This window comes from Mesoplodon densirostris, chromosome 16, assembly GCF_025265405.1.
Source record: "Mesoplodon densirostris isolate mMesDen1 chromosome 16, mMesDen1 primary haplotype, whole genome shotgun sequence".
Classification (NCBI taxonomy): Eukaryota; Metazoa; Chordata; class Mammalia; order Artiodactyla; family Ziphiidae; genus Mesoplodon; species Mesoplodon densirostris.
In genome coordinates, this window is record NC_082676.1 from 35,000,959 (window position 1) to 35,023,151 (window position 22,193).

Genomic DNA, 22,193 nt, shown 5'->3' on the forward strand with positions numbered 1-22,193 from the left:
TGGGGAAGGGGTGGGGATTTCCAGAAATTGGGCCAGCACCCAATTCCTTATGGTCAGCCTTGGAACTGTCATGGCACCTGTGGGCATGTCATTTAGCATGCTCATGTTCTACCATGAGGCTCAAAGTCTAGTGGAAGTCGATTCATCTGCCATCTTGGACCTATTTGGTTCTAATCTGTTTATGTCATGTCCTCAGGCTATGTCATTCTTTTAAAGGTTGTGCCCTGCCCCCTTCCCTCCTGTTTCAGTTGCAGCATGTGGGATCTAGTTCCCTGACCAGGGATCAAACCCAGGCCCCCTGCATTGGGAGCACAGAGTCTTAGTCACTGGACCACCAGGGAAGTCCCAATCCAGGGGAAAAGACTTTAGCAGAACCTTATCCAGGGCCACACAGTGTGGGTGGCTTATAGCACCAATGCATGTACCCACCAGCTCTGGGGGCTAAGGGGTGCAAGCTAGATTGAAATCTGAGATGGCCAAGATCACCTCAAGAAAGTGCAGGCTAAACAGTGGTTGCCAAACTATCTTCTGGGGAGTCTTCAATGCTGCTCCCAGAGCTAAAGTTTCTGTGGTAGAGAACTGTGTTCAGTAGCCTATGATAAACCATAATGGAAAAGAATATTAAAAAAAAAGAGAATGTATATATATATATACATATATATATTATATATATGTATATATATATATACACACACGTGTATATATATACATATATACATGAATCACTTTGCTGTACAGCAATAATTAACACATTGTAAATCAACTATACTTCAATAAAAAATAGAGTTTCTGTGGTGAAATAAACTTAAGAAATGGTGAATAAATACCCCTCCTAAAGAGTCATATAACACACTAATAAAGACTCAGAGAAACTAAGTAAAATAGGAAGCTGACTGGGACACTGTTTGTACATCAGAAGCATCAGAAGAGTTTATTTTTAACCAATACAACAACTGGGTCCCATTCCATGCCTGAAGAGATGAGACGGTCCAATATCAAGACCCAAAAAAGAGGCAAAAAATTGTTAATCAGATGGGTAGAAGAGAAAAATTTTTTTCTCAGTAAAAGATGCAAGTTCTTTGCAATAGTAAGTAGTGATGGAAACCAGAATGTGTCACCCCAAAATATGCCTCTTTGACATAAAAATTATTTTGAGCTGAAGGCAATTAAGAGGCAGCAAACCCAGGAATCCTAAAGGCAGGATATAAATTCTTCTTTTACCAGAGACAGACTCAGCCCAGAGGCAGTGCCAGAAGAATCAGCAAACACACATTGACCCATTTGTTTCCACACATATATTTACCTTCACACAGTCTGCCACCCTTGGAAGACTAAAACTGTTTTCCTTTGTCCTAACATCTCTCCACAATTTTATTGTTCTTTGTCGAAGATACTATGAAAGCCAGAATTCTAAGCCAAGGCTTTGAGTTAGTATTCATTTTACGTTTCTCCTGCATGACGTGTTGCATGTGTTAAACTTTTTCTTGTTAATCTTTCTTTTCGTTAGAGTCCCAGCTGAAAACCTCAGTAAGTAAAGTTTTACCTCCGTTATAGTAGTATAAAGGGAGGCTTATAAAGGTCTTTTCTTTGAGAAAAGAGGAAAAGGTTTGGAATCACTGCCATCAGAAGATGTAAAAAGGAATTTAAGATCAAGCTTGTTTACCAAGCAGCCCACAGAGCCTACTTGAAGTCAGAGAACAAGTCTTTGTAGCAGAACCAACCAACCTGGTTCAACAGCCCAGAAAGAAGAGTGGAGGAAAGGTACTAATGAGTTTCCCAAGGGCTGGAAATTAACAATGTAGGTATTGTCAACAAAAAACTAACTAATCGATCTAAGAAGGAAATGGAAAATTTTATTCGAGCCAAATTTGAGGATTATAACCCAGGAAGAGCATCTGAGAACCATTCCACCCGTTAGAAGTCAAGGCACAGTTATACAAGTTCTTTGAGATGAGGGCTGTACATTAAATGACATATTAATGACAGTTTACATCGGATCTAAGCACCATGTGACCCCTTATCAAGAAGGAATGTTATCTTTTAAGGAGTTGTCTTGTTGATGCTAGGAGAATGTTGCTCTTTATGTTGAGCAGGTATTTCTGCTGATGGGGGAGGTTTGGTTGATGCATAATGCAGACACACAATGCACAGCGCAGGGACAGAGACCAATGAGCAGAGAAAATTTTTTATGTTTCAATTTTTGTCTTGCCATAAAATATGAATATTATTTCACAGCACTGAAGGAAGTCCTGATGGGCAAGTGTGTTAAATTCCTAAATTCCACAAACTGAGTGGCTTAAAACAACAGAAATTTACTCTCTCACAGTTCTGGAGGCTAGAAGTCTGAAATCAGGGTGTTTGCAGGGCCATGCTCCCTCAGAAGCTTCTAGGGGAGGATTCTTCTTTGCCTTTTCCAGCATCTAGCAGCCCCAGGCATTCATTGGCTTGTAACAGCATAACTCCAGCATCTCCCATAGCCATCTTCCCTCTGTGTCCTCACATGGCATTTCCGTGTATGTAAGTGTATGTGTGTGTGTGTACAAAATTCCCTCTAAGGATACTAGTGATATTGGATTAGGGCCCACCCTAATGGCCTCAGCTTAATTTCCAGATAAGGTCACATTCACAGCTGGGACTTCAACCTATCTTTTTCTCTGGAGGACAGAATTCAACTCATAACAGCAAGTATCTTGGAGAGTTAAGGAGAACTCAGCAGAAATCACTGAATGAGGGGGATTGGTCCAGCTGCAAAGGAAGACAAGCCAGGATGGGCTGGGACACAGGAAGGGGAGGAGGGATTAGGGAGGGTGCTGGAAGTTTTGTAAGAAGCTGCCAGAAAGCCTATTGCAAGTCTGGGAGGAGACACATTAAAATGTTAGTAGTGGTGGGATTATCAGTAACTTTAATTTTCTTCATACTTTTTATATGTTTCAAAGTTTCTATAATAAGTACATGATTTTATAACCAGAGAGAAACATTCATTATTTTCAAATAACTATCCAGTAACTGTCACAATCCTCTGAGTGTATACAATCTAAAGCAGGAAGGTAAAGAGAGGAGAACACTCATACAGGGTAAAAACATGTAACGAAATAAAAACCTGAAACAGAGGTGTTGGAGACCACAATCAGCATTCAATAACTGCTCACAGGTGAACGTAGAGTAGAAAAGACCAGGACTTTCCTCTCAGATCTAGATTCAATCCCAACATGCCCATCTGACAACTGGGCAGGACTGAGCAAGTTAATCTCAAGGTTTGTTTTTTCTTTTGTAAAGACAGGATTTTAATTTCCATCTCATTTCCATCGCTGTTGCAAGAGTCACGTGGGAGCATTATGTATGTGAAGAGGCTAGCACAGTGTAAATACTTAAGGAGGGTTTCCCAACATTTTCAGGATGACGTTAATAACCTTGTGCACACAGTATAGGAATCTGACGAAGGGAGAGCACAATGAACCCTTGAGGGCAGAGAGAGACACGGTCAGGTGAAGAGTAACAACACGGGCAGAGCAGGGGAACACTGCCTCAATTCTCCAATCCAAGAAAGTGAGGAATATCAGTACTTACTGGAAAGAACAGGAATTACATGACTAAACAGAAAGGGATTCTATAAAGCTGTGAAATTTCAGGAAAAAGAGTGAGATAGGCCTCTACTGTGAGATGTCCAAGCTATGTGCCTATAGCACCGGTTAGGATACTTCAGCCTGCAAGTGACCAGAAGGCAACTAGAACTGCCTTATACAATAAAGCAGCAATAATCTCATATAACAAGAAATTTGGGATTAGGGAAATTCCGACCATTTCATGATGCCAACAAAGACCACATTTCTCCTCCTTTTTCCACAGTTATTGTGCTGCCCTCGGTTCCAGTATACCTACTAACATCAGGAGAGGGGCTGTGTCTTCCCAAACATCTCTTTCTAAAAGCTAAAAAACTTTCCTCAGAGGCACCTTGGAGAATTTCTCACCCCACCTCACTGGCCAGAATTCCCTCCTATGGGCCTGTCTCCCTGAAGCATGTGGAGGGCACATCCTGAACAGTTCAATTAGGAAGAACCAGAAGAGGAGAAAAAGTAGGCCAAGTGGCCACTGGAAAGATACGCAGCAGGGTCTTCCACATCTGTCTACGCACATGATGTCCAGGGGGCGCTGAACAAAAGTGAAGTTGGAATCTGAATGGACAGAATTGAGGGACCACCCAGGATGGATTTATATATGAAGTCAAAGATGAGGGCCAAGGGATGTATGTCCCTGGGCTGGGGTACAAGGCAAAGATTCTTGGGCAAGAGAAGAACAGCCTCATTTCCCACCAGTCGCTGGTGGGATGACTAAAGATGCTAATGGACTCAACCAAAAAAACGGCCGGAGACGTGAGATGGAAGGACAGGAAAAAGTGTATAGGTGCTCTCCATCCACAGCACTGTAGAATGAGATTTCCCCAGCCCTGTGATCTAGGAAAACTCCCACCCGGTGAAGAGCTGGCTCTAGCTTGGTAGGCCTCACAGAGATGCCTGTCAGGGGCCAATAGCCAGCAGAACTCCAACAAAGAGCCCAGATTCCCATGCGGGGGGACATTGTTGAACCACCAGTAATCCCCATGATGTCCTCCCGACACAACCCCACAGCAACCTCCAGGCTACCTTGGTGCTCAACTTCCCAGTAATGTTTCCCTGAGGTGAAAACGTTTTTTCCCAAAACGCAGGGTAAGTGCTGAAATCTCTCCACAAACTCTGTGGTCCTCTGAGGATTCCTCCATCCAGTAAAGTAGCTCCACGCTGTAGAAAATAGTGGCCAAGAACTGGCTGATGCTCCATTTTTCACATATCTCCCTTCCTCGGAGAAGACAAGTTTGGGATAAGCAGTGTCCTCAGCTAGATTTACAGCCACTGCAGAGAAAATGAGAGCTGAGATCAATAATGCAAGAGCTTACCACCAACCCTCCTCCAGAAATGCCCGTCTGCTCCAGCTTCAGTGCCATCCTTCTTCCCTATCACATACTGTTAGGGAGAAGACGACTCATTGTCCTTCAACTGATCCTCAGCTGCGCCTAACAGGCCATAGTATGTATGAGTAACCTGAAATCTTCATTCCTCTTCTGCTTTAAAAGACTATGACCTAGAAAATGGGGAGCCCATTATTTCATGGCCCCAAGTCTTCACCATCAGCATAAAATTAGGAGAAACAGTAACAAATACTGACTTGTTGAATCAGGACCAGAACCAAAGCTGTCGACTGGCTGGTTCTTTGTACAGGAACACACAGATGTCATCATTAACAAGGTATCTCTTTACTGATTCCAGCTGTTCACTGGGCATCTCTGCAAGCCCCCAGCAGGTAACTCAAAACCGAATTCAGAGCATCCCAAGTCCCCTTCCACTCTCTTGAGACTAATCCTCCCTCACATGCAGACTTCTTGTTTTCTATGTTCTCTAAGGTCTAAGAATATTAGCTCCACCCAAACACTCACACTTGGAAATCTTAAGGTTATTTGATTCTTCTTTCCCTCTGACCCTCGGTGGCTAATTAATCACCAAGTCGTATCAATTCTGCCTCTGAAATATCACTCAGGTTCTTTTCTTCCTCTCCTTTCCCATCGCCATTGTCTTCATTCGGACCTTCAGCATCTTTCACTGTGTCTATAACTTCCTCCCTGGCCTGCCTCCAACTTCTCTTCCCTCCCAGACTCTCCATGTCTCTTTAGTTTGCTGAGAGTTGTGTTTTGTTTTGTTTTTTTAATCAGAAATGTTAGATTTTTTAAATTTAGCATCATCATTGGAGTATAACTGCTTTACAATGTTGTGTTAGTTGCTGCTGTATAACAAAGTGAATCAGCTATATGTACACATATGTCCCCATATCCCCTCCCTCTAGCGTCTCCCTCCCACCCCTCTAGGTGGTCACAAAGCACTGAGCTGATCTCCCTGTGCTATGCGGCTGCTTCCCACTAGCTATCTATTTTATGTTTGGTAGAGTATATATGTCAATGCCACTCCCTCACTTCATCCCAGCTTACCCTTCCCCCTCCCCGTGTCCTCAAGTCCTGAGTGTTAGATTTTGACAAGGACTTTTTCTGCAACTACTAGGTGATCAAATAGTTTTCTTTTTCTTTTTTTTTTTTTTTTTTGCGGTATGCGGGCCTCTCACTGTTGCGGCCTCTCCCATTGCGGAGCACAGGCTCCGGGCGCACAGGTTCAGCAGCCATGGCTCACGGGCCCAGCCGCTCTGCAGCATGTGGGATCTTCCCGGACCGGGGCACAAACCCGCGTCCCCTGCATCGGCAGGTGGACTCTCAACCACTGCGCCACCAGGGAAGCCCTCTCATTCTTAATACTAGTGATGTATCTCGTCATTCTGCTTAAAGTATATCAATAAAATTGATATTCTCAAAGAAAGAGCTTTTGGTTCCACTAATATTTCTTTTGTTTTCTGTATTCTATTGCAATGATTTATGCTCTGATTTTTATTATTTCCATTCTTCTGTTTTGGGGGGGCTTTATTTGCTCTTCTTTTTCTAGTGTCTTAAGGTAGATACTGATGTCACTGATTTAAGGACTTTCTTCTTTTATAATATAGGTGATTAGTGCTATACATTTCCCTGTAAGTGTCGCTTTAGCTGTATCCCACAAATTCTGAAATGTTGTGTTTTCCTTTTCATTCAGTTCAAAGTATCAACACATTCTACTTCCCTTTTGATTTCACCTTTAATTCACGGGTTATTGAGAAGTGTGTCATTTAGTTTCCTAACATTTGGGGAACTTCCAAGGATTTTTTCTAAATCAAATGCATTGCGGTCAAAGAACACACTTTGTATGGCTTGAATCCTTCTGAATACTGAGATATGTCTTATGGCCCACCCTGTTCTACCCTAGAAAATGTTTCATGTACACTCAAAAAGAATATGTATTCTGTTTTTGTTTGGGGCAGTATTCTATAAATAACAGGGTGGTCAAGTTGGTTGATACTGCTATTCAAATTGATAGTGTTATTCAGTCTACTATATCCTTACTGATTTTCTGCCTACTTGTTCTAAAAATTATTTTTTAAAGGTACTGAAAATTCCAGCTATAATTGTGGATTTGTCTGTTTATCCTTGCAGCTCTATTAATTTTTGCTTAATATATTTTGAAGCTCTGTTATTAGGTGTATAAATGTTTAGAACTGTTATGTCCTCCTGATAAACTGACTCCTTAATCATTAGGACTTGACTTTATCTCTGGTAATATTCCTTGCTCTGAAATCTTGATATTAATATAACCATTCCAGATTTCTTTTGACTAATGTTAGCATGGTATAGCTTTTTCCATTGTTTTACTTTTAATATATATGGGTCTTTATATTTAATGTGCGTTTCTTGCAGCGTATCGTTCGGTCTTGCTTTTTTTATCCAATCCAACCATTCTCTCCCTTTTGATTAGGACCACTTATACTTAATATGATTATTAATATGATTAGGTTTGTGTCTATCATCTTGTTATGTTTTCTATTTGTCCTATTCTTTTTTCTTCTTTTTTGCCTTCTTTCTGATTAACCAAGTATTCTTATGATTCCACTTCATCTCCTTTGTTGACTTATTAGTTACAACTCTTTTATTTTAGTGATTGCCATAAGGTTTATAATATACATCTTTAACTTAACAGCCTACCTTCAAGAGATATTATACCACTTCACATATAAGAATTGTATAATAGGGACTTCCCTGGTGGTCCAGTGGTTAAGAATCTGCCTTCCAATGCAGGGAACATGGGTTCAATCCCTGGTCGGGGAACTAAGATCCCACATGCCGCAGGGCAACTAAGCCCACGCACCACAACTACTGAGCCCACGTGCTCTAGAGCCCACGCACCACAACTAGAGAGAAGCCCGCTCGCCTCAATGAAGAGCCTGCACGCCACAGCGAAAGATCCTGCATGCCGCAACTAAGACCCGACGCAGCCAAATAAATAAATACTTAAAAAAAAAGAACTATATAATGGTATACTTCTATTTCTCCCCTCCCAACATTCATGCTATTATTGTTGCGCATTTTACTTGTAAATGTTATAAACTCTACAATATGTTATTTTCTGTCTGTTTAAACAGTCAATTACTGTATTTGTCAGGGTTCTCCAGAGAAATAGAACCAGTAAGATGTACGTGTATAGAGAAAGAGATTATAAGGAATTGTTTCATGTGATTATGGTGACTGGCAAGTCCAAATCCACTGTGTGTGACAGAAGGCTCACGACCCAGGGAAAATTGATGTTCCAGTTCAAAGGCCACAAGGCAGGAAGAACCAAAGCCGCAGATGGAGTCCTAAGGCAGTCTGCTGTAGAATTCCCTCTTGTTCAGGGTGAAAAGTCAGGCTTTTGTTCTATTCAGGCCTGCAACTGATTAGATTAGGCCCACCAGCATTATGGAGAGCAATCTGCTTTACTCAAGTTTCCTGATTTAAATATTAATCTCATCCCAAAACACTCTTACTGTCACAGCAACACCCAAAACAATGTTTCACCAAGTATCTGGGCACCTTGTGCCCCAGTCAAATTAACATATAAATTAACCATCCCTATTACCTTTTAATGAGATTTAAGTAATGACAGAAGTACATATTTCTTTACGTCATTACCATTTCAGAAGATGTTTTACTCCTTTGTGTAGATCTGACTTCCATCTGGTATCATTTTCCTTCTGCTTAAAGGACTTCCTCTAACATTTCTTGCAGTGTTGGTCTGATAAACTCTTTATGTTTCTGGATATCAGCAAACATCTTTGTTTCACCTTGTTTTTGAAGGGTATTTTTGCCAGGAATAAAAGTCTGGGTTAACAGTTATTTTCTTTCAGTCCTTTAAAGATTTTGTTCACTTGCATTGCTTTCAATGAGTAATGTGATGTCATCTTTATCTTTGTTCCACTGTAACATGTCCTTTTTAACTTGTTGCATTTAAAATTTTCTCTTTATCACTGGTTTTGGTGTAGTTTTCATCATGCTTAGGATTTGCTGAGTTTCTTGGATCTGTGTACTTATAGTTTTCATCAACTTTGGGAAGTTGTCGGTCATTATTTCTTCAAATGTTTTTTCTGTCTCATCCCCATCCCACTCCTCTCCCTGAGAGGTACCAATGACCAGACATAAGGCTGCATGAAAATGACCCACAGCTCACTGATGCTATTTTCATTTTTTAAGTTTTTTTCTCTGTGTGTTTCATTTTGCCTAGTTTCCACTGCTCTATCTTTTCAAGCTCACTAAGCTTTTCTTTTGCAATGACACATTAACCCCAACCAGCTTGTTCTTCATCTCAGTTACAGTAGTTTTCATCTCTAGAAGTCTGTCTGGGATTTTTTTATATCTTTCATGTCCCCATATGCCTCTTTACAAAATAGTTACAATAACTGTATTAATGTTCTTCTATGCTTATTCTAGCGTCCAGGTAAATCCTGGATCAGTTTCAATTGATTATTCTCCTCACCATGGGTCATGTTTTCCTATCTTTTTGCCTGCCTAGTAATCTTTGATTGGATGCCAGGCATTGTGGTTTTACATTGTTGGGTACTCATTTTTTAAAATTCCTATCCATCTTGTTGAGCTTTGTCCTGGGATGCAGTTACTTGGAAATAATTTCATCCTTTTGGGTCTTATTTCATGATTTGTAAAGTGGGTCCAAAGCAGTGCTCAGTGTAGGGTTAATTATTTCCCACTAATGAGGCAAGATTTTCCTGAGTACTCTACCCAGTGCCCCACGAATTAAGAGTTTTCCAGAGGCTGGTAGGAACAGGCATTGTTCCTGGCCCTGTGTGAGCACCAGGAACTGTTTCTTCTACTCATTTTGGAAATTTCCTTCCTCAAACTCGGTTAGTTCTTCACAAGCATGTACTGATCAGCATTCTGCTGAATGTTCACGGCGTGTCTCTGTAGATCATCTGGGTTCTCTCTCTGTCCAGCTCTCTCCTCTCCAGTACTCTGTCCAGTGCTCTGTAAACTCTCGCTGCTTTGTTCTCCCTGGACTCTCAGCTCCACTCCTCAACTCAGGAAGTCCACCTGGCTCCACCTCTGTTACCCTCCCTGAGGTGGCCTGGAAACTCTCTCAAGGCTGTAGGCTGGGGCCATCATAGAGTGCACCTCATTTGTTTCACATTTCCCATGAATCACTGTCCTTCACTGCCTAAGGTCCAGTGTTTTAAAAACTGTTGTTTTATGTATTGTCTGTTTTGGGTTTTTTTTTGCTCAACTAAGTTTCAGGAGTAAATCCAGTCCCTGTTACTGCATTTTAGCTGGAAGTAGACATCCACACCATGATTCTTTTTTTTTTTTTTTCCTGCATGCAGGCCTCTCACTGCTGCGGCCTCTCCCATTGCGGAGCACAGGCTCTGGATGCGCAGGCCCAGCGGCCATGGCTCACGGGCCCAGCTGCTCCGCGGCATGTGGGATCCTCCCGGACCGGGGCACAAACCCGTGTCCCCTGCATCGGCAGGCGGACCCCCAACCACTGCACCACCAGGGAAGCCCCACACCATGATTCTTAATCAGGTACATGCACATGAGAATTGAGTGCATACCTTTACATCACATACATGCCTTGGTACTTCCCTGGAGATCTAATAAGTTTATCTTCAGTCTTTCCTACACTCATCTTCTCAAACTCAGTTCCTGCCTTTCCCCATATGCACTTTATGGTTCAGTCACATCAGATACCCTCTCCTCGATTTTCTCCACACCTTAGCTCATGCTGCCGCCTCTGCCTGGAAGAGGATTCCCTCATTTTCCACTTGGCAAACTGCTACTCATCCTTCAAATTCCCAAACAACTGTCATCACCTCTGCTGTGAAAACTTTCCCACTTCACCCCCAACAGTGGTCTTCCTCTGTAGTTTTGCAGTATTTTATTCATACCATTTCATACCATACCACTGGATCCCACTGTATTACAGTAAAGTGATATGTGTCTGTCTCTCCAATTTGTAAGCAAATAGGTCTTTTTCTTTTTGTATCACTAGTACCTTATAACACACAGTATGTGTTTAATGGATGTTTCTTGAATGAAGCATATATCCATTTATTCCTAAGTACTTATTACCATTTTCCTGACCCTCCTGTCAGCTGCATGCTTTGTTTTCTCTTTCCTTTCCAGACTTCTCTTGTTCATTCTCTGAGCTCCAACTTCCAGAAATTCTGCTCACCTTGGAATCGCTTCAGCATTTCCTTCATCAGTGGTAGCCGGCACACAGTCTTCACCTTTAGAACTTCAAAGGAATAGTTCACATCCTGGTTCTCACACCTAAGAGAAGTGCAGAAGGCTGCTCTGCTTAGGAGACAACTAGGACACCCAAGACCCCCAACTCCCAACTGAAGGTTCAAATCCCAGAGGTCAGACTACTTCTCTCCCATTCCTCCTGGCAAAAGTGAACAGTGGAACTCCTCCCCGACAACCCCCTCACGTCAATGTCCACACTGATCTATGGAGCCCAGGCCTCATTTCCCCTCTGCTTGGCCTGTATCTTTACCATTCTACTCAAGCCCCCATAAGAAGGCAAGAGTTTGTACCTGGTCAACACATCTTTTGGATTCTGTGAAGAGAAGAAAGAAATAAGTTATGTACCTTCCCCTAGAGATCTTTTACTCAACTTTGTGAGCAGGTATTTTTCTGTTAGTTGCTTTTATTAATGTCACATATGCTCTCATGCTGTCAAACCCAATGCATTAACACAACGTAGTCTTTGTTTCATGTGACCCCTCTGAACTATTTAACAATGTTGACCAATCCTTTCCTTGAAGCCCTCCTCTTTCTCCTTTGGCACTATGACATTAGCTCTTTCCTGGCTTTTTGCCTACTTCTCCGTCTACACTCTTTCATCAATCACAGACAAATGTTAGTGAGGATGTGGTGAGAATATAAAATGGAAAAAGGTAGTTTGGAAAAAGGCAGTTTCTTTAAAAGTTAAATATAAATATAGCATACAGCCTAGCAATTCTGTGCCTATTACTTACCCAAGAGAAATGAAAACATATGTCCACACAAAGAATGATAGACAAGTGTTAAAGCAGCATCCTTCCTAATAACCAAAAGGTGGAAACAACCCAAATGTCCATCAACTGGTGAACAGATATACAAAATATGGTATATTCTACAATGCAATACTATTCTGGAATTTAAAAAAGGGATGCAAATACAATACTAATATACAACATGAATGAACCTCAAAAACATTACACTAAATGAAAGAATCCATATACAAAAGAAATGTGTTATTTCAAAGATTCTGCTATAGTATATATTTGGATATGCAATTGGAACTTCACTGCTCAGTCAAGTTGTAAAAGTTCTAGACAATTCTTGAAATCTAAGTATCTCATATTACCTGAGCTCATCAGACCTAAATTTCACATTAATTTCCTTTGAAAGGTGAATCTTTGACTCTTTAATTGTATAATAAAAATAATAAGGGGCTTCCCTGGTGGTGCAGTGGTTGAGAGTCTGCCTGCCAATGCAGGGGACACGGGTTCGTGCCCCGGTCCAGGAAGATCCCACATGTCGTGGAGCGGCTGGGCCCGTGAGCCATGGCCACTGAGCCTGCGCGTCCGGAGCCTGTGCTCCGCAATGGGAGAGGCCACAACAGTGAGAGGCCCGCGTACCGCAAAAATAAATGAATAAAAATAATAACACAACAGCAACACAGAGAAAATATGTCTTCTACTAAACCCACTCACCAGGAAGGACATTCAGTTCTAAAGGCAAGAGAGAGTTCAGTTAGGGATGTTAACTAACAACTCTGTAAAGACAGAGACTGCACCCTTCCCTGCCGGTCTCACCTGGAGCAGCTCCAGGGTGGAGCTCTGGCTCTTCTCCCCCACCTCAAAGATGAGCTTCTTCATGGAAGTGATCATTTGATTGAGCCTTAATGTGTTCTCATTCTGTTTCTTTTTTGTCTCTTCTTCTTCTTGGCTCAGTCTCTTAAGAAACAATTGCTCTTCTTCAGCCAGGAAGACATGCAGCTTTGCAAACTCCGCACTGACTCTCGTTCGCTTATTCTTCATCTTCTCCTATAGCCACAGGAGACTGGCTCAGTCCTTGTTCTGCCTGGTCCTTCCTCCTAAATTCCCTGCACATGACTCCCTAACAATCCATGATCCTTCCTTTCAAATCACCTCCTCCAGAAAAGTTCCTGCCCAGCCCCTACAAATTTCCCCTACTCCTTTCTTTACACCTACTTGATATCTTTGTACTAGTCTATATAGTATTAATTCATTCTTTGTAACATCTGAGTCTCTGCTATGATAGCAATGCCTTGTTCGTATACTTTTTAAACTAAAATGCACTTGCACATCTATTATTTAATTTAGCCCTCAGATCACCTACCGTTATGTTAAATCTTAGACGTGCATATGTGCGCCCACGTCAACTAGACTAGCATCTCTGGAAGCAAACTCCATTTGCTTTCCACAGTGCCACAGACCCGAATCAACTCCAATGTAGGAAGCCAACCTAGGGAGAAAGCAGGAAGGAAAGGGACACTACCCTTGAGATATGAGGATGAAGTGTGTGGAACTCATGTTGCCCAAAGACACAGGTCAGTAGAGATAGATTCTTCCTGTTCTATCACCTTATCTGAAAGGGGCTGAACAACTGATGAGGTCCACAAGCTCTTCCCAGTGAAAGCCCTTGAGCAGCCTCAGACTGAAAGGACTCAAGGGCAAGAAATACCCAACCAACTTCTGCTCTTACCTTCCACTCTGCAGCATTCTTCACTTCCATGTCCTGTAAATGCATGGCTTTCTTCATCTTGGCTGTCAGACTACGCTGAGTCTTAAGAAGTTTTTCCTGTCAGCAGAAACACGCATAAGTAAGAAATTAACTCCCCCAGCATCTTCCTTGTTCAAGAGCTAAAAGTCACCTAATTCAAGGGATGAGATTGAGAAAATGCTGAAGATGACTACAGGCTAATGCATAAGGATTATTCTGGTCTAAAATCGTCATAACACAATATAGAGTATGCCTATTAAATAGACAAAAATTTTAAATTGTTAGAAGATTCATAAATGCCTAGTCCTGGCAAGGGAAAAGGCTTCTGGCACCATAATAGTAGGAGAGTAAGGGTCCCATCTTTTTGAAGAGCAACTGGCAGGATTTAACAAAATTGAAAATATGCATAATCCTATTTCTAATAATATCCAACAAAACATTAGCAAAAGTAATATGTATAGGAAAGTTAACTGCAGCATTATTCACTACCCATCAATGTGGAATCATTAAATTATGGTATATTGATACTCTACATCAATTTCAGGTAGCTCTCTATATAATTCTGTTTTGAAAAGAACAAATATACATGTGTCTGTGCAAGTGTGTGCGTTTGTATCTGAACAGAGGGAAAATCTGGAAGGGTATATACCTAAGTATTATTAACACTGTTTATCTCTGGGGAATAGGAATGGCTTGAAAGTTGGAGGGGGAGGACTAGAAATTTTATAAATCTCTGTTTTGTTTGAATTTCTACAAGAGGCACATATTCTTTTTATAATTAGAAAAACCCAAATAAGCTATTAAAAAAATTGAGTCGATCAGAAGGAACACAGTAGGCTGCAGAGGGGAAGCACCTAACAGCAGAATCTCAGGGATGACCTTAGAGACAGAGGCAGACAGGTTAGAGACATGCACAAATCACTGTCAAATCTGATGTACGTGTGAAGGCTGTCATGAGATAAATATCTCCTTTGAATGTGACCAAGATTTTTTTTTAAGCTTTCACTTTTGTTTGCTAATAAACATAAATATATTTGAAATAGAACTTTTCAGTTTTTAAAAGCCCTTAACAATTTTCACTATGTATGAATTTTCCTGTTTCATTACCTAAGCTTTTTTGTATCTTGCCACAGTTGGGCTCTTAAAGTGGTCCCCTGAGTAAACTTGGTAACGTTCTGGGATTAGAAAACTTCTTCCCTGCAATAACAGAAACTGCCACGAGGTGGCAGGACGGCAACACAAGCATTTCAAAGTTGGGTAGACGTACCAAAGTTTAAAAATCACTCTCTTCATTTAACATCAGACAATTGTGTGTATATAAAACTATAATAAAAGAGCAGACATTTATAGAATGAAGACATTTGCTGACTTGTGATCATGTAGTTCAAACGACATGAAACTTCAAATCAGGTCTGAGTTTCAGTCTAGGCCTTCACAAACTAGCTATGGATCTGTGGTCAAGTCAGCCTCACACATTTCCTGGGCCACAGCTCCCTTACCTAGAAGATGAAGACAACTAGACTAGATGGTCTTTTCTTAAAACGATCCCAGCACTTAGGTTCTGTGAATTTCAGTCACTGTAACCTCTGTATCCAATCCAAGCAGGGAGGTCTACCTCCAAAATACATATCAAATCTGCCTATCTGCCGTCCCCAGCCACCTCCTAGTTCAAGCCACCTCTTGTCTGCACAACTACAATAACCTCATGACTGGGCTCCCTACTTCCAGTCTTGTCCTTCTCTTATCCAATGTCCACAGAGAAGCCAGCATAATCTTCTAAAGACCAGTCGGATCATGTCAGTCCCCTGCTTAAGATTCTCTATTGGCTTCCTGCATCACTAAGAAAATTCAAACACCTTGTGGTCCGACATAACCCCACTCTTGTCTGCATCTCCCAACTCATCTCGTGCTGCTTTCCCCCTTGCTCGTGATGCTCCAGGTGCATAGATCTTTCAGTTCCTTAGATAGGTCCTGCTCTTCCCAGCCTCAGGGTCTTTGAATTTGCTATCCACTGCCTGGGATGTTCTTCCCACAGTTCCTCAGATGGCTGATTCCTCATCCATCAAGTCTCAACTGAAATGTCATCTCCTCAGAGGAGGCTACCGTGTTCCCTTATTAAAGCCCATGTCACTTCTCTGGCACGGCACTATCTTTCTTTCACAGCACATATCACCATCTGTGGTCATTTAATTGTCCACGGTGTGCCTCTCACCCCCACCCCAGCCAGACTGTAAGCCCCATGGTCTTTTCACCACTGTTTGCCCAGTGCTGAGTCTGGTACTGTAGTACAGCAAGTGACACAAAACGGGTGGTTCAAGAAATACTGAGTATCTGTTAAATGAGTTAATAGCAATGAAGGGATTAGCTCCCAGAGTCACAGACTAAACACTGGCTTGAGGGAAAGAAGAGCTGTGCCTGGAAGCCTTTTCCAGGCAAAGAGTTTGCTCCCTGAAGCTTAGGACGCTGTTCTCTTTCTCTGTTCTCTTTTTCTCCCCAACCACCAATGACTCCATTAAAGACAACTTGTGCTCTGAAAGATTTTTTTGAGATTCCCTCTGTGAAGATACTAAGATGTAGGTCCATGGTTCTCTATCCTATCTGTACACTAGAATCACCTAGTGAATTTTTAAACAATGCTGATGCCAAGGGCCCCATCAACTGAATCAAACACTCGTGGGGGTTGGGGGGCAGTATTGCTTAAAAGTGCTCCCAGGTGTATCCTGAGTCACTGGTGTGGCCCAAGAGGGTGAGCAGAGTGGGCTAGGAATTCATCAAAGCAGGTTTCCTGGATGCAGTACTCAGGGGCTCAGATCCTCAGAGAAAGCATCTAGCACACTGTCTGCAGGGCTCAGGTGTGGGCATAGGATGGGGGATATTTTCCATGGATTTAGGGAACTCCAAACTTTTAAGTCACAGTGCACCCACCTGAGTATGTGCTTGGAATGGGATGGTGGAAACAGAATTGTTCTACCCAAGAGCAACTTAATGTTTTTCTAGCTAACTTGGGGTGGGGTGGAGATGGATAAACTGAGCAGCAATGAAGCAGAGGAGGGTGCAGAAAAGGACAGACAACGGGCAATTGTGCCTAATGACCTGACTCCGGAACACCTGGCCAGTCAACCTCATGACATTCAACTCTCCCCAGCCTTACCCTCACCCACTCCCTGTTGGCCCGTTTTTGTTTAATCCTGAAATCCCACCTCTTCCGATTAGTTTTCTCAGCTAGATTAGCTGTAGCAGAGTGAAAAATGATATGGACTAGGAATTAGAGGACCTCAGTCGAAGCTTAGCCACTTCCTAGCTTCTGTGACCTTGGGTAAGTGGTCTCACATCTCTGGGCCTCAGCTGCCTCATCTACAAAATGGGGATAACAGAATCCATCCAACAGGGCTGCTATGGAAATTTAAAATTACCATACGAAAAATGCTTAGAACTGTCAGTGATGCATAAGTAATCAACACCTGATAGCTATCGTTAATATTATGATTATTGCCAAAGGTTGAAGCTTTAAGGGTTATTTTCTCCTTTCATACCTAACCACTTACACTTGCCTCAGCCCTCCCCCATAAATTTTTTTTGGGGGGTTTTTTTTTTGGATTTTTTTCAGCCGTGCAGTGTAGCATGAGGGATCTTAGTTCCCAGACCAGAGATCGAACCCACGCCCCCTTCAGTGGAAGCGCGGAGTCTTAACCACTGGACCTCCAGGGAAGTCCCATGTATTTTCTCTTCCATTTCTCTGATGGGTCCTTCCAATTTCTTTTGCTGGCTACTAAGCATTGGTGTTTCCCGAGCTTCTCTTCATTTCCCTCTTTTTTTTTTTTACCCTTTATGTGGTCTCTCCAGGAAAATCTAATCAGCTTACTTCTTCCATGACTTCAAGGGTAAGCTGATGATTCTAATCTAAAATACTGTGTTTCTAGCTTCCTATGCCCCCTGCCTCCTGTCCCTCTTCCTTGGACGTCCTGTCACAGTTACTTTACTCTCAACGTGTCCCAAATGAGCACCAGATACCCAGACTGCCGTCCTAGACTCCTCTCTCTCCCCGACCCATCAGCTCCAATTAGTTACAATGTCATGCAGCTCCAGCTCATCATAACTCCATGCCCTCCTCTTCTCCATCTCCCCTGCCCTGCACTCATTCAGGCCCTTACTACCTCCTGCTCGAAGTAGTGCAACAGCAGCCCAACTGGTCTTCTCCATTCATCCCCGTGGATGCCACAATGAACTTTCTAAAACAAAAGAACTGATCGTGTCATCTCCTGCCTTAAAATCCTTCAATGATCCCCATTCCCTGGAAGAGAAAGCTCGGTCTTCTCAGTATGGTCAACAAGATCCTCCACAACATGGACCCTGCCTCTGTCTTCAGCCTCAACTCCCACTATCCTCCCTGCCACGCGCTACCCTCCTGAAGCACAGAGCGACCTCTGGTCTTCTTATTTATCACATGCTATTCCACGTTGCCACACTATTGAATATGCTGTTCCCTTGGCCAGAATATCCTCCCCCCCCACCTTGCTGTACTCATCCGTCAAGAGTGGACTCATGTTCCACTCCTCTGTGAAGGCGATCCTCACTCCTGTCTGATCACTCTAACCTCAGACCTTCTGTGTGTTGGTACAAACGTTAATAACTCTCACACACACTGAAATTACAGGACTACATGCTTACGCCCCATACAAGACAAGGCCCATGTCCTTCTCATCCATTTACGTCCAGATTCTAGAACGACGACTAGCATACAGGAAGCACCGATAAAGGTTACTGAATAAAAAAATGAATGTACACTTTCTTGTCTAACTTTGCATCTGTTTCCTGTTTGTAGTCAGCTGATAAAACTGTACAGCATTTCACAGTTTACAAAACACTTTAACTTGTATCATTGAATTCGTGTTTTCAGCAAGTACTTACTAGATACCAATTCAGATGGAGACCACCGGAGTGACACCGTCAGTAATGGAAGGGGGTGGGGCTACTCTGGAAAGGATGATCAAGGAAGGTCTTCAAGCTAAAGTCTAAAAGGATCTAAAGGATGGAAGGTATGAGTAGAGAGTGAACAGGCTTGAAACAAAAGCAAGAAGGCCAGTGTGGCTGGACCAGAGTATGATAAACCGATTTATTTGACTGAAGCTTCTTAACTCTAAGATAAGGCAGAATAGATAATCTCCAAATTCAAACATTAAGTGATTTTCCCAATTGACGAAGGAAGCTAGTAAAATCCAGACTCATCCCTACAAGCCAGGTTTTTCCCAAATCATTAGTTGTCTATGACATCTGTAGGTATAAACCCGTACTGTCCAATACAGCATCCATTAGCCATGTGAGCTCCTGAAATGTGGATAGTCCGAACTGATGTGTGTAAATGTAAAGTACACAGATTTCAAAGACCTATCATGAAAAAAAAGGTAAAATTTCTCATTGATAATTTTTTATATCAATCAATGTTGAATGAATGTTCGTTGCAGCACTATTTACAACAGCCAGAGCATGGAAGCAACCTAAATGTCCATCAACAGAGGAATGGATAAAGAAGATGTGGTACATATGTACAATGGACTATTACTCAGCCATAAAAAGGAACGAAATTGTGCCATTTGCAGAGGCATGGATGGACCTAGAGACTGACATACAGAGTGAAGTAAGTCAGAAAGAAAAAAAATAAATATCGTATATTATTGCATATATGTGGAATCTAGAAAAATAGTATAGATGAACTTATTTTCAAAGCAGAAATAGAGGCACAGACGTAGAGAACAAACGTATGGATACCAAGGGGGGAGGGCGGTGGGATGAACTGAGAGATTGCAACTGACATATATACACTACTATGTATAAAATAGATAACTAATGAGAACCTACTGTATAGCACAGGGAACTCTACTCGGTGCTCTGTAGTGACCTAAATAGGAAAGAAATCCAAAAAAGAGGGGACAGATGTATCCGTATAGCTGATTCACTTTGCTGTACAGCAGAACCTAACACAACATTGTAAAGCAACTATACTCCAAATGTATATGTATGTGAAATCACACTATCTGTGCCCATCCAAGTCAGAGAACAGCTGTAAGAAAAACCCGAGTTCTCCATTTCCCGATTATCTTTTGTTTCATTTTCACAATAAAGAGGAAACAGAATGAGCTTTAAGAAAAAAAATCAATGTTGAATGATATTTTCGATAATGGGGTTAAATAAATTATTAAAATTAACATCATCTGTTTCCTTTTACCACTAGAAAAAAATTTAATAACATATGTGGCTCGTATTTTTGTTTCTATTGGACAGCACTGGTGTATAACCTCTCAGGATAACCGTCTTAAACTAGGAGCTCCCGGAAGCCAGTCCCTTGAAAATTCTGCAGTGATGACTGAACCTTGCACCGGCCCTCCCAATCCCAGTTTTAACTCCAGCTCTGAGATCCGTGAGTCGCTTAACTTTTCTGAGCCTGGTGGGGGTTCATGATTCCAACGTGAACAGTAAACGTTCCCAGACAATACCGGCAGCCCCATAAGGGCCGGCTCACCCGGTAGCTCGCGAAGGCCTCGTCCACGGGGGCCATGGTGTGGGCCTGGTGCTCCTGGGACTCCCTGCACACCAAGCACACGAGCCGCTGATCGTCCTCGCAGAAGAGCCGCAGCGGCTCCCAATGGCGGCCGCACAGGCCGTGGGGCACGGGGCCCAGGCGCCGGCGCCGCATCCTCTCCGTCAGCCGGGCCAGGGCCCAGTTGGGCCGCATCGCAGCGGGCGCCGACGGCTGCCGGCACTCGGGGCAGGGGACCGGGCTGCCGCTCGGCGCCCAGCTGCGGCGCAGGCAGCCGCGGCAGAAGTTGTGGCCGCACTCGATGGACACCGGGTCCTCGAAATAGTCCAGGCAGATGGAGCAGGTCAGCTCCTCCTGGAAGTCCTCGGCCTCCATGCTGCTCCTCGGCCCCAGAGCCGGAGTCGTGGTTGGATGAGAGGTCTGCAGGCTGCGGGAGGTGGTCTTCGGAACCGCGGCCGCCGCCTCCGGCGGGAGGGAAAAGTGCAGCCTCTTCCGGGGTTCGACACCCAGCGGGGCCGGACGGCGGCCCTTTCCCACGCGTGCTGAGGGCGCCGACCCCGCGAACCTCCGGGTTTCCTCGCGAGGACTGCGCGCTAGGCGTGACGGGACTGCGGGCTGCAACTGGACGAACAGTAGAGATGCGGAAGTTCCCCAAGAAGCCTAGAGAGGCCTCGAGGAGCCCGTAGTTCGGGGGACGCGCCGGAATGCGACGATCGCGCAGCTGCAGCAGCTGCTGGTGGAGCAAAACGGGGAGGCGCTAATTAACTTGGTCTAGCCTTCAGGTTTGCGGGGTGAGGTCAATGTTCGCCGTCCACTCCGGAAGATTTAGGGTCTGGAGTCCTAGGCGAGCTGCTGCCCAGAAGGGCGTTCCAGGCGGGCAGCAGCCTAGCGGCAGAAGGGCCAGAAAACCGGGGCGCATGTGTGCAGCCGGGCCTGGAGTGGGGTTAAGGAGGCGCCGTGCCCGGTAGGCTGGCTGTTCTTGAAGTCTCTCCTTTTTCTTTCAGCCTCATTCTCCAAGAGTGGAAGCCGTTCTTGTCCTCCAACCCCAAGGTCTAGTTGAGTTTCTAGAAAGGCAGGATTTCTGGCTCCCCACACGAAGCCCACAAACTCGAAGCCCACAAACTCTCCTGGAGTTCGAGGATTCAGGCGAACTGGAGAGCCAGTTTTCTAAGAGGCCACCAGGGAAGGGAGTGTTTAGCCCCACGACCTAGTGGGGAGCTGTCTGATCACTCTGCACTCTGATTTCCCTCTCTTTTTTTCCCCAGCACAAGAGACACACCAGGTAGAGGAAGCCCATTCTTAGAGCAGGGGCCTCACTCACCCAGTGCAGATAGAGGGTCTAATAATTAAGTTAGGGGAAAGAATCTAGGGTTAGATGGTCTTCCCCAGGTTTGAGACTTCCCACCAGTATTTTAGGTGGTTCAGTGCGGAGGAGGTCTGTGGGCTAAAGGATGCTCTGAGCCAGCTCTGGGTGACCTGCTATGGGCGGCTGTCATCCTATATGCTGGGAAGGAGCAGATCCTGTAGCTGCTGGTGCTGGAGCAGTTCCTGACCGTCCTACCTGAGAAGGTCAACACCAGGGTGTGAGAGCAGTACCTGGAGAGTGGAGCTGAAGCTGTAGCTGTTCTGAGGACATTGTGAAAAACCTGATAGGACCGGGAGAGTGGTGGGAAGGAAATCAGGTGTTTCAAGTTAAGATTCAGAAGCACAGATGCATTGCCTTTTGGTACCCAACTTGAAGACGGCAACCGTTTTGCTATCCCAAGGCACATCCATTGAGGTTTTCAACAAACAGTGTGCTTGCCTGTTTCAGGGAATTATCTGCTCCTCGTCAATGGATTTTTGAGCTTGTGTTTCTGAGGTGCTTGGTTTTTTATTCTTTCCTCTATTCCTTTTCTTATGAAAGAAATTTTTAATTCTTCCTGTGTCCCAAAATCAGATACC

General features: G+C 43.5%; 1 protein-coding gene across 1 annotated transcript; it reads right to left on the bottom strand.

Moving 5' to 3' along the window:
• Positions 1 to 904: 904 nt before the first annotated feature.
• Positions 905 to 20,832, bottom strand: TRIM4 (tripartite motif containing 4). The gene is made up of 6 exons (XM_060078689.1): positions 20,232 to 20,832; positions 13,697 to 13,792; positions 12,784 to 13,014; positions 11,518 to 11,540; positions 11,154 to 11,251; positions 905 to 4,886 (listed from the first exon to the last, which is right to left on the bottom strand). Exons 1-6 carry the CDS (start codon positions 20,622 to 20,624, stop codon positions 4,300 to 4,302), a joined length of 1,428 nt encoding a protein of 475 aa, XP_059934672.1. The 5' UTR covers positions 20,625 to 20,832; the 3' UTR covers positions 905 to 4,299.
• Positions 20,833 to 22,193: the final 1,361 nt, after the last annotated feature.

Coding starts and splice junctions, on each gene's coding strand:
- TRIM4 (XM_060078689.1), bottom strand. CDS start 20,624: ATGGAGGCCGAGGACTTCCAGGAGGAGCTGACCTGCTCCATCTGCCTG. Junction 13,015..13,696: donor AGAATGCTGCAGAGTGGAAG/GTAAGAGCAGAA, acceptor CTGTGGCTATAG/GAGAAGATGAAGAATAAGCG. Junction 11,541..12,783: donor CCACCCTGGAGCTGCTCCAG/GTGAGACCGGCA, acceptor TTCTCTTCACAG/AATCCAAAAGATGTGTTGAC.